The 16,949-nt window shown below is 39.4% G+C and overlaps 1 protein-coding gene across 8 annotated transcripts in view; it reads left to right on the top strand.

Annotated features, from left to right (window-relative positions):
- The window catches only part of MTUS1 (microtubule associated scaffold protein 1), a 159,093-nt gene that overhangs the window by 93,764 nt on the left and 48,380 nt on the right, over nucleotides 1-16,949 (top strand). The window contains exon 1 of one of the 8 annotated variants that reach the window (XM_025393352.1): nucleotides 10,995-11,477. The exons of the other annotated variants lie outside the window; for them this stretch is intronic. Coding sequence (XP_025249137.1) covers nucleotides 11,357-11,477 — 121 coding nt within the window. The 5' untranslated portion in view covers nucleotides 10,995-11,356. Of the gene's footprint in view, nucleotides 1-10,994; nucleotides 11,478-16,949 lie in introns of those variants that run through there. 8 annotated transcript variants of the gene reach the window in all.

Genomic DNA, 16,949 nt, shown 5'->3' with positions numbered 1-16,949 from the left:
ACATCATAATATCTGGGGAAAAAAGATAGCTGATATTCTGTGGAATGGTTTTGTTTAAAATTTAGTTAACCATAATCAGAAAACTGGCTCAAATAGTAGCTCTGTGTTTAACAGTTTAAGAAACCTCCAGGCTATTTTCCAAAGTGGCTGGACAATTTTATATCCTCACCAGGAGTGTAGGAAGAATCCCGTTTTTCCACATCCTTGTCAACACTTGGCTTTGTCTGTCTTTTTTGTTAACAGCTATCCTACTGGGTATGAAGTGATGTCTCGTTTCAATTTGCGTTCTGACAACCAGTGACATTGAGTGCTGTTTTGCATGCTTATTGGCTGTTTGTATATCTTCTTTGGAGAAGTGTCTATTCAAATCATTTGCCAATTTTAAACTGGATTTTTTTATTGAATTGTAGGAGTTCTTATATAGTCTGATATTAGACCCTTGTCAGAGTTATCATTTGCAAATATTTTCTCCCAGTTCTTGGGCTGTGTTTTCACTGTCTTGATAGTGTCCTTGGAAACACAAATGTTTTAAATTTTGACAAGGTCCAGTTTTATCAATTTTTTTTTTCTTTTGTTGCTTCTGCTTTTGGTATTGTATCTCAGAAACAGTTGCCTCATCCAGGGTTGTGAAGATTTATGCCTGTGTTTTCTTTTAAGATTTTTTTTTGCTATTCTAGCTGTTACATTTCAGTTTCTGATTCATTTTGAGTTATATTTTTATATGGTATGAGGTAGAAAGTCTAATTGTTTTTCGCACATGGACATCCAGGTGTTGAAAACATTATTCTTTCCCCCATCGATATGCCTTGGCACCTTTGTTAAAAATAATTGGTTAAGAATGTGAGAGTTTATTTCTGGTTTCTAAATTGTGTTATTTGCGTGTATACGTCTACCTTTGCCAGTACTACACTGTCTTGATTAGTAAGTTTTGAAATCAGGATGTGAGTCATTCAACGTTTTTCTTTTATTTCAAGATCGTTATGGCTATTCTGGGTCTCTTGATTTTCTGTATGAATTTTAGGATCAGCTTTTGTCAATCTCTGTAATGAAGTCACGTGAGATTTTAGGAACATAATAAATCGAATACTAATTCTAATTATTCCTGTTACATTGAATCTGTATATGACTCTGTAGAGTATATAGAATGTATTCTAAGGGGTCAACATTGCATTTAATCTAGTTTGTGTGGTAGGCCTGTGTATTTTCCCAAAATCATAAGCATGACTTTCCCAGGTTCTTCTTCTTGATGGTTAGTTATTATCATGACTTAAGACTAACCTGGTATTATGAGGAGCCTAGTGAGAAGTTACTTTGTGGACAGAGGACCACAACAAAGTGTGTTCACTTTGGAAAGACAACTTTGATGCTGAAAAATGTTGTCCAGACAGTCAATGACTTTGGATGGATCATTGAACCTCTTTGATAATAGTTTTCTATGTAACTGAAAGGGCAGATTTCTAGATTTCTCCCCACTGTGATATGCTGTGACTGCAGATCACCTTGACTTTTTTCATATTCTGCTGGAAATTAGTCGTATTTTAGCTGATATAGAAGACATTGCCTCCACACGTAGACATGTTCCTCTGAGTGTTAAATTTTTAATTGCTCTACTATGGCTTTGAGGTATTTTTATTTTAAAGCAGTAAGTAGTGGTGGAAATTACAGTTGAGTTGACCAACTTCATATTCCTTAGTTCTAGTAACATAGTCACTTTTAATTATAGCAGTTTGCCACACTTCAAAAAGTTTAGCATGTAGTTTAGGAATCACCCTTTAGCTTTTTTAAATTTGTGATTTTAAATGAAATTTAGATAAGTTTATATCCTGCTTTGTCATTTAATATATAGTAATCACTTTTACATTTAGCGGATACAGTAACATTTAACTACTTTTGAATATTTTTAGTGCTTCTGTATCACATTCATACATGATTCTATGATGAACATCTGTACAATTAGCACTTTCAACTTTGGGGGAAATTTCTTGTGATAGATTCTTAGAAGTAGTATCAGGAAATCAAAATATGTACCTGTTTACAGTCACTTCACTCAAATAGCCAAATTGTTTTCCAAAAGCTTCATGTCAGTTTATACCGTGGTTGGCATAAAAGACAGCTGGCTTCATCATACCTTGGTCAGCATTGGATATTATTTTTAAATTTTTTTGACTAACATAATAGTTTAAAATGTTACGTCATTGTTTTAGCTTGACCTTTATCAATTAAAGAAATTTCATTATCTCATAAGACAACGTAGAAGAGCAGGAGGAGAACGAACTTTTAAGGCACAGGATATTGGTTTAAACCTTGGTCCTGCCACTTTCTATTTGTGTCCTGACCTTGGGCTAGTTGCTAAGCCTCTCCAAGTCTCAAATTTCTCATTTGGAAACATGGGAATATTGGGGGAATGATTCCCAGAAAGGGAATAATTTGACATCATAGAATTGTTTTATAAAAGGTTCTCAAATAATAGTTGATTCAGCTGCTAGGAACGGTAACGATGATGATCTTTTACATTGTTTTTATAATTCTAGTGGCTTATTTTTAGAGTTCTTTTCCAGGAAGTTGAATTATTTTAAATCCGTAAAGCAAGCAGGAGAGACTACGTAAAGTCAAGAACCAACCTCTTGGGGTCTAACCGTTGTAATTTATTTAAAGGTTATGATGCTACAAGATTCTAGTTGACATTGACTCTAAAAAAAATCTGGGCTTACTGTTGATAAGGAAGATGTCACACATACCGCAGCATACTATTATTACTTTGGTTCTACCACACACTAAAGCCATTGGGATACCAGAGCTGTATTTATCCAGCACCCTGCTTGTTTTACACAAGATCATCAGTCTCAGGTGCCAGGGTGTCTGCCTTGGAAGGTAGAAAATGCACTGTTCCTTCCACAGTTACTTAGTAAAGACAGCACAGGAGAACAGGGCGGCTTTCTTGCCTTCTTTGGCCAAGTGCTGGGAAGTGGTTGCAAGCTGCAAGCCTGCTGATGAGGTGATGCCAAGGGTGCCAGGGTTTCTTCTGGTGAGAGCAGAGAGAAGGCTGTTTTTCACTGTTGTTTTATGATTATCGTAACTCTCCCCTTATACTTAAAAAGCAGTTGCTCTTTTGATATGGGATACATTTGCTGTTTCCAATTGGTGTTGGGGTTGGGAGAAGTAGATCCTTTAGTAAATCTTCTTGAGACAGTGGCTACCTTTTTAGCAGGAGCTAGATCTTTTTCATATATATGCAAAGTATTCCAGAAAAATTAGTTTTAAACACACAAAGTAATTAAAACACTAAGAATATAGACTTAAGTAGAAAAGATCTTTCCAGGAACACTAGTATAATAGAAACGATTAATAATTAGAGCAACAAAAGCTTTAAAAAACCTTAGAAACAGGCCGTGTGTAGTGGCTTATGCTTGTAATCCCAACACTTTAGGAGGCAAAGACAGGTGGATTGTTTGAGGCCAGGAGTTCAAGACCAGCCTGGGCAACGTAGCGACACCCCATCTCTACCAAAAATACAAAAAATTAGCTGCACGTGGTGGCACGCACTTGTAGTTCCAGCACTCAGAAGCCTGAGGCAGAAGAATCGTTGAACCCAGGAGGCAGAGGTTGCAGTGAGCTGAGACTGCAGCATGGCACTCCAGCCTGGATGACAGAGTGAGACTCTGTCTCAGAAAAATTAAAAAATGAGAATAAAAACCATAGAAACAGTATTTATAAGCAAAGAACAAACTGAGGTAATATTAGCACATACTCTATGTAGAGCTCTGTCAAATCAGCAAGAGAAAGACAACTCTATAATAGAGGCTAAATGGACATACCACCCAAAGAGATCTACAGATTCAATGCAACCCCTATCAAAATCCCAGTGTCATTTTTTTTTTTTTACAGAAATAGAAAAGCAATTCCAAAATTCATATAGAATGACAAAGGACTGCAAATAGCCAAAGCAATCTTGACAAAGAACAAAGCTGGAGGCATCATAGTTCCTGATTTCAAAGTATATTACAACACACAGTAATTAAAACAGTATGGAACTGGCACAAATATAGAAACATAGACTGATGAAATAAAATAGTCCAGAAATAAATCCATGCATATATGGTCAGCTAATCTTCAACAAACATGCGAAGAATACACAATAGGGAAAGGATAGTCGCTTTGTAAATGGTACTGGGAAAACTGGTCATCCACAAGCAAAATAATGAAATCGGACCTTTATCTCACACAGTACACAAAAATCAACTCGAGATGGATTAAAAACTTAAATATAAGATCTGAAACTGTAAAACACCTCAAAGAACACATGGGACAAAACTTCATGACATTTTTCTTGGTATGACATCAAAAACCCAGGTAATAAAAGCAAAAATAGGCAGGTGGGAGTACATCAAAATAAAAATCTGCAGAGCAAAGCAATCATTTAATAGCATGAAAAGGCAGCTTATGAGATAAAACATTTGCAGACCATACATCTGATAAGGGGTTATTTACCAAAATAATTGAAATCAAGATGTTGAAGAGATATTTGCATTCCCATGGTCTATTGGGGGAACCCGCCCCCTGTATTTCTATTTTCCTGAAGTGGCAGCTAGTCTGAGAAATAAAGAGAAAGAGTACAAAGACAGGAATTTTACAGCTGGGTCACTGGGGGTAACATCACATACCGGTAAGTCCTGAGCCGCAAAACCAGCAAGTTTTTATTAGGGATTTCAAAAGGGGAGGAGATAATGAACAAAGAGTAGGTCACAAAGATCACATGCTTCAAAGGGCAGAAGGCAGAGCAGAGATCACATGCTTCTGAGGAAACAGGACCAGAGCAAAATCAGAAACTCCTGATAAGGGTCTGTGTTCAGCGGTGCACGTATTGTCTTGATAAACATCTCAACAGAAAACGGGGTTTGGGAGCAGAGAACCTGTCTGACCAGGGCAGAGTTTTTTCCCCACCCTAGTGAGACTGAGGGTACTGCAGGAGACCAGGGCGTATGTCAGTCCTCATCTCAACCGCATAGGGCACTCCCAGAGTGACCGTTTATACACCTCCCCCCAGGAATGCAATTCTTTACCTAGGGTCTTAATATTATATTCCTTGCTAGGAAAAGAATTTAGCAGTATCTCTCCTCCTTGCATGACTGTTTATAGGCTCCCTGCAAGAAGACAAATATGGCTCTGTTCTGCCCGACCCCGCAGGCAGACAGACCTTACGGTTGTCTTCCCTTGTTCCCTAAAATCGCTGTTACTCTGTTTATTTTCAAGGTGCACTGATTTCATATTGTTCAAACAGAACGTGTTTTACAATCAGTTTGTTCAGTTAACGCAATGATCACAGGGTCCTGAGGTGACATACATCCTCAGCTTACAAAGATAACAGGATTAGGCCGGGCGCGGTGGCTCACGCCTGTAATCCCAGCACTTTGGGAGGCCGAGGCGGGCGGATCACAAGGTCAGGAGATCGAGACCATGGTGAAACCCCGTCTCTACTAAAAATACAAAAAATTAGCCGGGCGCGGTAGCAGGCGCCTGTAGTCCCAGCTACTCGGGAGGCTGAGGCAGGAGAATGGCGTGAACCTGGGAGGCGGAGCTTGCAGTGAGCCGAGATCGCGCCACTGCACTCCAGCCAGGGGGACAGAGCGAGACTCCGTCTCAAAAAAAAAAAAAAAAAAAAAAAGATAACAGGATTAAGAGATTAAAGTGAGACAGGTGTAAGAAATTATAAGAGTATTATTAGGGAAGTGGTAAATGTCCATGAAATCTTCACAATTTTTGTTTCCTCTGCTGCGGCTCCAGCCAGCCCCTGCATTCAGAGTCCCTGACTTCCCACAACGGTGGACATTGCCACATTATGATAGCCAGGATGTGGGAACAACCTAAATGTCCATAGGGTAAAGCAAATATGGCATATATGTGCAATGGAGTATTATGCAGCCCCTAAAAAGAAGAAAGTCCTGCCATATGCAATGATACAGATAAAGCTAGAGGACACCATGCTAAGTGAAATAAGCCAGTTATGGGGCAAATACTGTATGATTCTACTTATAGGAGGCATCTAACATAGTCAAAGTCAGAAACAGAGTAGAATGGTGGTTGCCGGGGAATGGGAACTTACTGTTCAATGGTACGAGGTTTGTTATGCAAGGGCAAAAAAGTTTTCAAGATATTTGTTACAGCATTGTGCCTATAGTTAACAATATTGTATTGTTCCCTTAAAATTTTGTTGTGAAGGTAGATCTCATATTAAGTGTTCTTGCCACAATTTTAAAAAACTAAACAAAAAGGGAAAAATAAGTGGATGGACAGAAAAGAAGAAATGTATGAAGGACTAAGGAATATATGAAAAATGTTTACCAAATATGAGTTAAAATAACATGCTCTCAGTTCTTGCTTATTTCTTAATGCTAGTACCTGGTACTGGCAAAGAGTAAGAAACAGCACTCACATGTATAGCTCCTTAAGTGTGAATTACAGCAGCTGTAGCAGAGCGCAAACACCTTCTACCCAGGAATTCTGTTTTTCAGAATTGGGTCTAGGAAAATAATTTATTTCCTTATTTACTGCTTTTCAGAATTATTTACAATGGGGGAAAATTGGAAACAACCTGTATACCTTATAGGAATTAAGTTCATTGACATTTTAAAGACATTTTTGAAGCCATTAAAATAACAATATAAAGGCTTATTTAATCCCATGGAAAGATAAGTGTGAAATTTTTAAGTTTAATAAGTTTATTAAGCTTATAGTAAGTTTAAAAACAAATTGCAGAGCAGTCTGATGTGTAAGTAATTTAAATTAAAAAAAAAATTCTTACCGGGTGCGGTGACTCACGCCTGTAATCCCAGCACTGTGGGACACCAAGATGGGCATATCACGAGGTCAGGAGATTGAGACCATCCTGCTAACACGGTGAAACCCCGTCTCTACTAAAAATACAAAAAAAAAAAAAAAGAATTAGCCGGGCGTGGTGGAGGGCGCCTGTAGTCCCAGCTATTCGGGAGGCTGAGGCAGGAGAATGGCATGAACTCGGGAGGCGGAGCTTGCAGTGATCTGAGATCGCGCCACTGTACTCCAGCCTGGGGGACAGAGCGAGACTCTGTCTCAAAAAAAAAAAAAAAACTACAATGAACACATGGTTTTTGTTTTTTAAAAACAAACATTGTACATGAATTCAAAGCGTTACTGCTTTTAATTTAAACTCTTATTTTGCTTATTGCAAAATAAAAGGCAATGTCACTGTTCTTTGAGAGCTTATCAATGGAAGTTGATAAGTGGTTGGAAGTTGTTTTTCTAATTGCTTTGTGTTAATTTTTTGATAATTACAATATATCTTCGTACCGAGGAAGAGGATAGTGTGGAAAAATTGGGCCTTAAGTTGAAGTTTATACAACTGGAATAGAGAATTGAACTTATTACATTAAAGACTATGAGGAGTAAAATGAAGACAATGTTGCAATTAATGCTGTGTTAGGGAAAGTAAGGAAATAAATGTTAAGATTAATTAGGCTAAAGAAGATTGGTTGGATAGAGATGCTTGAATCTCCAAACAAGCCACTTGGTTTAAATTTTAATCTTCCTCATTCTTTATGATAATTAACATCTTTATGATAACAGACAAATTGAGTGCATTTTGTAGCATCTAAGCACATTATACAGATTATGCTAGAATCTTGTCTAGAATCATGACATTGTTTTCTAAATCCCTGATTTAAAAAACCACATTTCTATGTAGATTTCAGTGGAATTTCTGTTTGTTTGAATATATTGTGATATTACAACATATTGACTTACCAAACATTTTGTATCATCATCTTTTGTTATTTAAGCCTTAGTATAGACTTTACACATCATTTGTTTTTCTTTGTGTCATTATGAAAACTCTAGTCATTTTGTAGGCTTCCTAGAAAATTATTCTAACACTTAAATTTCTTGATTTTTTTCTGGCTCCAGGATTTTTGGAAAAAAAGGAAAATACAAACACATATAATAAAGAAAAATAGAAGTCTTGCCTCTTCCACCTCCCAGAGCATTGCTGACATTTTGGCATGTTTGCTCCAATATACTTTATCCTTTTTGTTTGAAGTTGAGATCCTACATTGCATAACATTTTAAATCATGGTTTTGTTTTCCACTGACATCCTAACACAGGCTCTGCTTCCTAGAGACTCATCTTTTTTTTTTTTGTGAGGAGGAGTTTCGCTCTTGTTGCCCAGCCTGGAGTGCAGTGGTGCAATCTCTGCTCATTGCAACCTTCATCTCCTGGATTCAAGCGGTTCTTACCTGTCACCATGCCCAGCTAATTTTTTGTATTTTTAGTAGAGACGGGGTTTCACCATGTTGGCCAGGCTGGTCTTGAACTCCTGACCTCAGGTGATCCCACCCGCCTTGGCCTCACAAAGTACTGAGATTACAGGTATGTAATCTCACCACCACACCCGGCTCATAAAGACTCATAGCTAACGTTTTACCAACTACAAACTGTTCTGCCTTAGGCACTAAAATTTCCTTATTTTTTCCTCTCTTGTCCTCAAGTGATGCCTATCTTTTCCTCTTAAATTAAGACTTTTAAAAATAACAAAGACACTTTTTTAGGTACTTCTCTCACATTCGTTCAATTTCAGAAAATACAGAGTGCCTGAGTGGTAACAGACGATCAAATAATCAAATAATTTTTTTGAACCAGTTTTTTTTTAATCTTGGCTCCCCCCAGAGGCATATATGGTATAAAAATAGTTGTGACCTGAAAGTACTTGCTTATCCGGTTATTTAAATGAGCAAACGTAAAGTGTGTAAGAGAGTGCTTGGAGCAGTAGATTGTAAGTGATGGCCATTCGTGTTTAGGGATTGCCAGGGCAGCTCCCTTGCTTTGGTGCACTTGTGCTGCATGGCCACCAGGAGGCAGATTATGTTTGGGAAAGAATCGAAACCTAGTTTGTGCAGTTCTGTCATGTGTCTAATACACCTTGCTATGTTTGTGTATTTCACTGTACAAACGAATGACTTTTGGCTTTTCCTCCTCACTGGAACTGTTTTAGTTTATTCCTGCAGCTTCTTACTCTGCTGTTAAGAGATATCATTAACAACATCTATTTTTAATATGTGTGGTTATAGTTTAATGTAATTCAAGTAAAAATGTTAATGAATCTGATTAATTGGTGATTAGATTGCTGATTTCCTCTTTTAGGGAGTCTAAAGAACTTCCCTTTTAACAGGATAATTTAAGGCCGGGCGCGGCGGCTCACGCCTGTAATCCCAGCACTTGGGAGGCCGAGGTGTGTGGATCACCTGAGGTCAGGAGTTCAAGACCAGCCTGGCCAACATGGTGAAACCCCGTCTCTACTAAAAATACAAAAATCAGCCAGGCATGGTGGCAGGCGCCTGTAATCCCAGCTACTTGGGAGACTGAGGCAGGATAATCACTTGAACCCGGCAGGTGGAGGTTGCAGTGAGCAGAGACCGTGCCGTTGCATTCCAGCCTGGGCAACAAGAGTGAAACTCCATCTGAAAAAAAGAAAAAAAAGGGATAATTTAGAATTTACTATTACTGAATAAACAACAGACACAACCAAAATAAAGAAAAACCACCTCCTACTATATGGAGTGGTGGCATATCTGTTTTTAATCATATCAAAATGTAACTCCATTCTTCTATTTATGTTTTTAATGCTGATTGATCTCTTGGTTTTTACAAGGTTTTGGGGGGTAGAGGAAAAGGTTCTGGTATATTTTTAGTATGTAGAATCTGGAAGGAAAAGGTGTTTAGGTTTTTTAATAATAAGCTGGGATGAAGTAAAAGGCAACCCCTGAAAGCAGCTTGCCTTGACTTTAATTCCTTGATCATTTGGCTTCAGTTGCCATGGTGCAGTGTATTTAGCGGGTTTTCCGTCAGTGTATGAACTAGGTGTATCTTTCTCACAGGAGCCCTGGACGGGTTATTGGGTCTGTCCCCCTTGCTGACAGCCTCTAAAATGGCAAGTTGGGGGCTTGAGTAAAGAGGGAGGGGATCTGAGGGAAGAGGACTTACTTAAATTTTCCCTTCCTCCCTCTCTCATCCCCGCTTCATAACCTACTCTATAGAATTTCTAAAAGAACTGCTTCCTGCCGGTTTTAGTAGCACTTACTAGTGTTATTTATGGTAACAATTCTGCATTTATTTCTGAGTCTTATTTTCTAGGAAATCTTGGAAACTGGCATAGGACATTTTTAAAACATTGTTTTGTTGTACTTTATAACATTTTTTAAAGATGTTAAGAGCTGAGGCTATTTGTGGTTTATTGGAATTAGCTTAAGTGGGCATGTTGTTGTTAATTCTTAGATCCATATCTTTGTTTTACAAGTTCTTTTGGTTTTTGCCATCGTGTTTTAACATGCTTTTACAAGCCACTCTGCTGAAATAAAAATTAGTAGATAACTGGCAAAAGATACTGATAACTGTGCCCTCCTCACACTCCTAGTCTTTAAAGAGCGCTGTAAGAGACCACTTGATGTTCTAAATTACTCACACAATAAATGTAGTCTTTAGAATATGCCAATCTGATAGACTATTCCTCTGGAACTCTGATATTACCTCTGGTAGAGAAACCATATTCATCTTTCATTGTTGACTATTTGTGAGGTCCTCAGCATGTGGGAATTAAAGTTGAACTTTAACCTTTTGACAATCTGTCATTAATATATTAGAATAGAAATTTTCTTAAAATATTTTAGTTGGGAACATTTATTGCCTGAAGTCTTAAAAAAAACAAAACAAAAACAAAAACAAAATTTTTCCAAAATAACAGGCTTAAATATAGGCTTACTTGAAATATATCTAGAGAAAAAAATACTCCTGTTATTAGTGCAAATATAAGGAGAGAAAAATGTTAAAATCAGGACACAGTGTACTTTCAGGAAATCTTAATTTTTTTCTAATTATGAGATAAACACTAGGCGTTTGAAGTAATTTCCCCTAGCGATCTTTCAAGTGGTTACAGGATCTGTGACATTATTGGTTGTTTTCTAAAGCTCCTGAGACCACCCACTTTCTCCTCCCCTTTACCATCTCGGATGAAAACCCTGACAACTCCGCAAGCATGCACAGTGTGATGTGGTTCAGAGGCGGCTTCTGGACCTGCAGGAAGGAGATTTTATTCAGAGGAAGAGCATCGTTTTGGCAACATCTGGAAGTGAAAACGGAAGCCAGAAACACTTGGCTAGCCCTGGGGGATTTTTTTTCCTTCTTTGCCTCTCTGGTGGAATGACATTTGCTGTGTAGGCATGTTTCCTCTCACTGTATTTCTTGGCCTTGAAGAGTACTGAGTTTAAAAAGACAGTATGTGACAGTGCGTGGACATCGCCTCTTCTGTGAAATCTCGCCACCTGCTCCGAAGACATGTTGTTGTCTCCCAAATTCTCCTTATCCACCATTCACGTACGACTGACAGCCAAAGGATTGCTTCGAAACCTTCGACTTCCTTCAGGGTTTAGGAGAAGCACTGTTGTTTTCCACACAGGTCTGTCTTGCGTACATCTCTGCTTAGTGTTGCGTGGGGGACGTCTTCATTAATTTGCAGATGTTTATCAGAGGTTTTTCCAAGGAGACGGATAATTGGAGAAACCAAGCTCTCTCTAATGAGAGATGAGGCTTAATTTAAAAATTGTTTCCTGTTGCTTCAGCACAAGTGCATGATACTTTTACTTTTAGCAGCAGATGGTGTTGTTTGTGTTGATGGAAGTCAGAATTGTTGCCTTGGTGTTCCCTAGCTCTTTCTCTGTCACCAGCCAAATGTGTGAAAATCAGCACCTGTTAAATTATATTTTACTTCCAGTGGTTGGGAAATAGGACATAGGTAAATTTAGAAGAATATTTCTTTTCCCCCTGTGTAGATGAGAAGGTTTCCATCGTTTTTCATTGGATAGTTTCTCAGTCAGATGAGACAGTTAATTGTAATATGCTGAAAGATTTCCCTATTCTAAAGTCTTCTGACAGAAGACATCCTAATGGTTTTGGGGAAGTAGCAAGTGAATCGCAAATCTCCTTTTCCAGTCTTCACAGTAATAACGTGTGCAGTCTCAAAATACTTCCCCTGAGGTTGATGTTTGTATCTGCTTTTCATTCTCTGTGCCTAAGATGAAAACAAATTTAGTATATGTTTTAGGCACATGGTGACCTGTCTGCTCACTTTTAGGGGATTGGGTTGGCCTACATTGCTACTTTTGTTCTAGATGATTTTTACAACCACAGTGAATTAAATCAGTTTTCTTCTGTAAAATATGTTAGCTGGGCTGCTGTTACATTTGTTTTGGGCTGGTTGGTGTTAGGTGTTGCAGGATTGTTTGATGAGGATGTAAATAGATTTTTTTTTTTTCTGCTTCATGTGCATGTGACCCCTCGTGTGTCTTGTTTTGCACTTGGCTCATCTCTGCCCCTGGGGAGTTTTTTTCAGCTGACTGTTTTTAGTTTTCCCAGAGGCATCTCCTTTCTCTGTGGGAGAATTCTGATTTTTTCCAGCACCTCTGTCTCGTGTTTCATAACTCCCCTTGACCTGTCATTTGAGTTTGCCAGCCTCTCCCTTTCAGTCTGAGCTGCCAGCTGAAGGTAAATGGGGGAGGCAGCGAGGAGGTGGTCAAGAGTGCCACTCCTCTCCCAGCCCAGGGCCGCTGCAGCCCTTCCAACTGAAAAAATTAATAGGTGGGGGGGGGAAAAAATTAAAGGGTACCCTATATTCTCTATATTTGCAATAATTTGTCTGATCGAAAGTAGCTCCACATCGCTTTTAATTTTAACGAGCTTTTTAAAAAAAATACTACAATCCACACCCCAAGTTAAAAATAAAATCAAACAGTATGGAAGGTTGTGCAGTCCTGGGCAAGCCTCTCTCTAACCCTGGGTCCCTGCCTGCGCTCCGTGGAGACAGCCACTCTCAGGCTGCTTGTATAGTGTCCTTGCACGTTTCCAGTCACGTGTAAATCTACGTAGGTCTTTTGTATTCTTTTTTTGTTATACAGAAATAAAAGTGTACTATATATTCTATAGCTTTTTAAAGCTAATGTATTTTATATTTGCATGTGATCACGTTTATTTGCCTCATTAAAAAAAATTAGTTCTGTAACATTCCATTGTTGGATAAGTCATGATTTACTTAACCAGTGCTCTGGTAGTAGACATTCTAAGTTGTTTGTAGTGTTGTTGTGAAGCAGGTAGCTTTCCAAGACAGCTTAAGCAAAAGACACAAGGCTTCTGTTACCAGAGTTTGATTAATAGTGATGTGTTGGGCACATTTTATTTTCTAAACTTATGTAAAACTATTTTTTGTTGATTTGCAATCATAATTTTTTGAGCTAGAGTTCACATAGAGGTGATCTAATCTATCTTATACCAGGAAGTCTCAGGCCCAGAGAGGTGAATTCACTTGCCCAAAGGCGCACAGTAAGTAGCAGAGATAGGACTAAAACCTGGGACCTCTATTTAGAATTTTTGGCGTGCATATTTTCTGGCTGTGAATTTTGCTGTAATTTTGTTAGATCCAAGGAATAGCAGGGATGGAGAAAGTGTTTTGTTTGTGTGTTGGAGGCTTTTTAAAATCCTGTAAGGAATATAATTCTGCTTACTCCCAATATCGGTCTTTTGTGGGCTTATCCGTATTATGTCATTTTAATGTCTGAGAAATCATCCGTCAGGTGGGTATTGACACCATCGCAGTGACTCTTATCTGAACGGACTGTCAGCAGTACCTTGGGTTTGTATCCTTAGTGAAGGAAGTGGTGTTGGTTGCCTCTGTGCAGTAGTGTTGACCTGGATTCCAAGAGGCCTGGATTATAGCCTTGATTCTGCTAGTGACCAAGTGAATAGCCCTGTGCACCTAACCTCACAGGGCTACAAAATAAGGGAATCACATGAGATGACTTTCAGGTTCCCCTTAGCCTCAAAATCTGTGAATTTTCTGACTGAAGATTTGAAAACCTTCAGTGTATTATTCTGCTTGGAAATTCATCTTATCTAAATGAATTGTCTCCTTATTTTTACCTCCTAAATTCAGTTAATACTCCTGAATTATCTGTTTCTTTTCATGACACCATGTGTCTGCTCATCAGAACCCACCTTTGTTTTCTGTTGTTGTTTGTTTGTTTGTTTTAGATGGAGTCTCGCTCTGTCGCCTAGGCTGGAGTGCACTGGTGCTATCTCGGCTCGCTGCAACCTCCACCTCCCAGGTTCAAACAATTCTCCTGCCTCAGCCTCCCGAGTAGCTGGGATTACAGGCGCCCATTACCACGCCCAGCTCACTTTTTTGTGTTTTTAATAGAGATGGGGTTTCACCACGTTGGCCAGACTGGTCTGGAACTCCTGACCTCAGGCAATTCACCTGCCTCAGCCTCCCAAAGTGCTGGGATTATAGGCATGAGCCACCGTGCCTGGCCATACCCCACCTTTGATTCATTACTTGTCCTGATTTATCGACGATCAATTGGTTGTCATACTGTTAAGACTCCATCATTTGAAATCTCTATTTGTTTTTACCCCCTGCCATTACCCTAGTTCAGGCACTATTATGTTGAAGCATTGAAATTGCTCTTCTTGGCTGGTGCCAGTGGCTCACACCTGTAATCCCAGCACTTTGGGAGGCCAAGGCAAGAGGATCACTTAAGGCTAGGAGTTTGAGACCAGCCTTGGAGAGTTAGCGAGACCCCGTCTCTATTTAAAAAACCACACACACAAAATTACTCTTCTAATAAGTAAAATGTGGTCAAATATGAACAGTTTTGTATAATCCAGGCTAAGATGTTGACTGGGCTTTCTGAAAAGCTTTCTGTTTGGTCCGTGCCTCCAGCCTTTCCCTTGCTTCTAAACTGTCTTTCGCATTACAGATTAATGCATTCATTTCATAAGGAGGTACCTGTTAGACGTGTACTGTGTAACAGGCATGATGGTAGGTGCTGAAAGTATGGCTGGGAGTAAGCCAAATGGACCCTGCCTTCACACAGCCCACTGTTTAACAGAAGGAGACAGAGCACCAGGTGATAATACAGGGTGTGGACCGGTGCCCAGCCAGCTCTTAGCAGGTGGAGGTACCTTTAATCCAGGTCCTCCAGTAGAAGTGCCTTTTAAGTTGCGTTCTCAGGAAATGGAGAATTAACCAAGAAACCAAGTGTTTCAGACAGAGAAAAAAGCATGTAAAAGCCTAGAGGGGTTTGAGGAAGGGCTCCTTCAAGGAAACAAAAGAGTTGTAATATTTCTGAGCATAGAATGTGGTGGGACGGGGGCTGGCCATTATTGAGATCCAGCCAGAATAAGCTTTCTCACTGATCCCACGTAGAGGTCACTGCAATAGGACTGTTAACATTTTATACCTATCTGTGGGACAGAGACTAGAGAAGTCACAGGCTCTATTTCCCAGGCTCCCTTCCAGGTAGATACAGTCATGTGACTGAGACCCGGCCAATGAGACGGAAGCTTAAGCGACCTGGCACCTGGGCGCTGGGCACTGTGATATATTATTACTGGGTGGTGTCCACCACTGGTGAAGCGTGCTGTTGGATCGAGGTTATCTTTCCTCTGTAAATAGGGGAGAGGAGGGAATTTGTCAGGAACTGTGCATGATGTTGCAGGACATCAGGCGCAGATGAAAATCTGAGACGTGCAGTGATGACTTCACTGACGTGGGGAAAGGTCAGCAATAGTCTTTCTTACCAAAGTATTAAACTCCGTCTCTTTCAGAATTTCACCTCAGCTTACTAGTTCTATTTTTATAGTGAGGCAGGGGAAGGAAAAGACTTTGCTAAGAATTTATTCCCTGCCAGTTAGCATTCAGTTTTTCTATGAAGCTGGAAATTCTTGTATTAATTACTATGAAGAGTGTCATTTGAACCTCACAGGGTAATTTCCTTCTTAACTCCAGTGAAGGCAATTCAGTACACTAAGGACAGAATTCTTTCTGCTGAGCTAGTGACATTAAACGTGATTACTGCAGCGCAAAGGAGGAGGAACACGTGTACATACATATCGAGGAATGGCAGAGTTAGTATCAGGACAAAATATTTCCATTTACTTTTGCTATTTTATTATATTTTGAACTTTTAGGTTCAGGGATACATGTAAAGGTTTGTTACGCAGGTAAACTCATGTCACAGAGTTTGTTGTACAATAAATAGTTTATTGTACAGATGATTTCATCACCCAGGAATTAAGGCCCAGTACCTGAGTTATTTTTTTCTGCTCCTCTCCCTCCTCCTACCCTGCACCCTCACGTAGACCCCCGTGTCTGTTTCCCTTCTTTGTGTTCATGAAGAACCGTTTTAAACAGGTGTTCAGTAAGAGGCAGGCAGAATGTGAATGCGTTTGTTTACAATGAAATTGATCAAATTATGTTCTTGCATTTGGTATTCACTTTCGACTCCTTTTAGATGGAATTAATAGCTTCACTAAGAAGCAACTTGTCCCCCCTGAAGAAAAGCAGCTTTGAGGTTGTTTAGTGGCTCCACCATGTCGGAATCCTCATCTCTGCTGTCTTCTTAGCCCTGTCTTCGTGATTGTTGCCTCATGGTCTCACAGCGGCTGCTCCAGAAAGGAAGAAAAAGAAATGAGGAAGGGGTGGTGCCAGGTCACTTAAGCTTCCGTCTCATTGGCCGGGTCTCAGTCACATGACTGTATCTACCTGGAAGGGAGGCTGGGAAATAGAGCCTGTGACTTCTCTAGTCTCTGTCCCACAGATAGGTATAAAATGTTAAGATCCCTATTGCAGTATCTGCCACAGAGAAGGCAGAACAGGTATTTCTCAAGTGGATGTTGGCTGATTATAAATGAGGGGAGTATATTATTTAACAAGTTGGACCTTGCAACAGGCCTTGCTGTTTATTCTATGCATTTTGGAGGGGCATTGATTACGTATTTGTAATGATTCCAGTTAAACTTTCAAGTTGTTTTATTGTTTGGATGTAAGTCTTAATATTTGATTTTTGATCTCTTGAATGAATTTTCAGTTATAAAA

The sequence above is a fragment of the Theropithecus gelada genome, chromosome 8, assembly GCF_003255815.1.
Source record: "Theropithecus gelada isolate Dixy chromosome 8, Tgel_1.0, whole genome shotgun sequence".
Lineage (NCBI taxonomy): Eukaryota > Metazoa > Chordata > Mammalia > Primates > Cercopithecidae > Theropithecus > Theropithecus gelada.
This window is presented reverse-complemented; position numbering and strand designations above follow the sequence as displayed.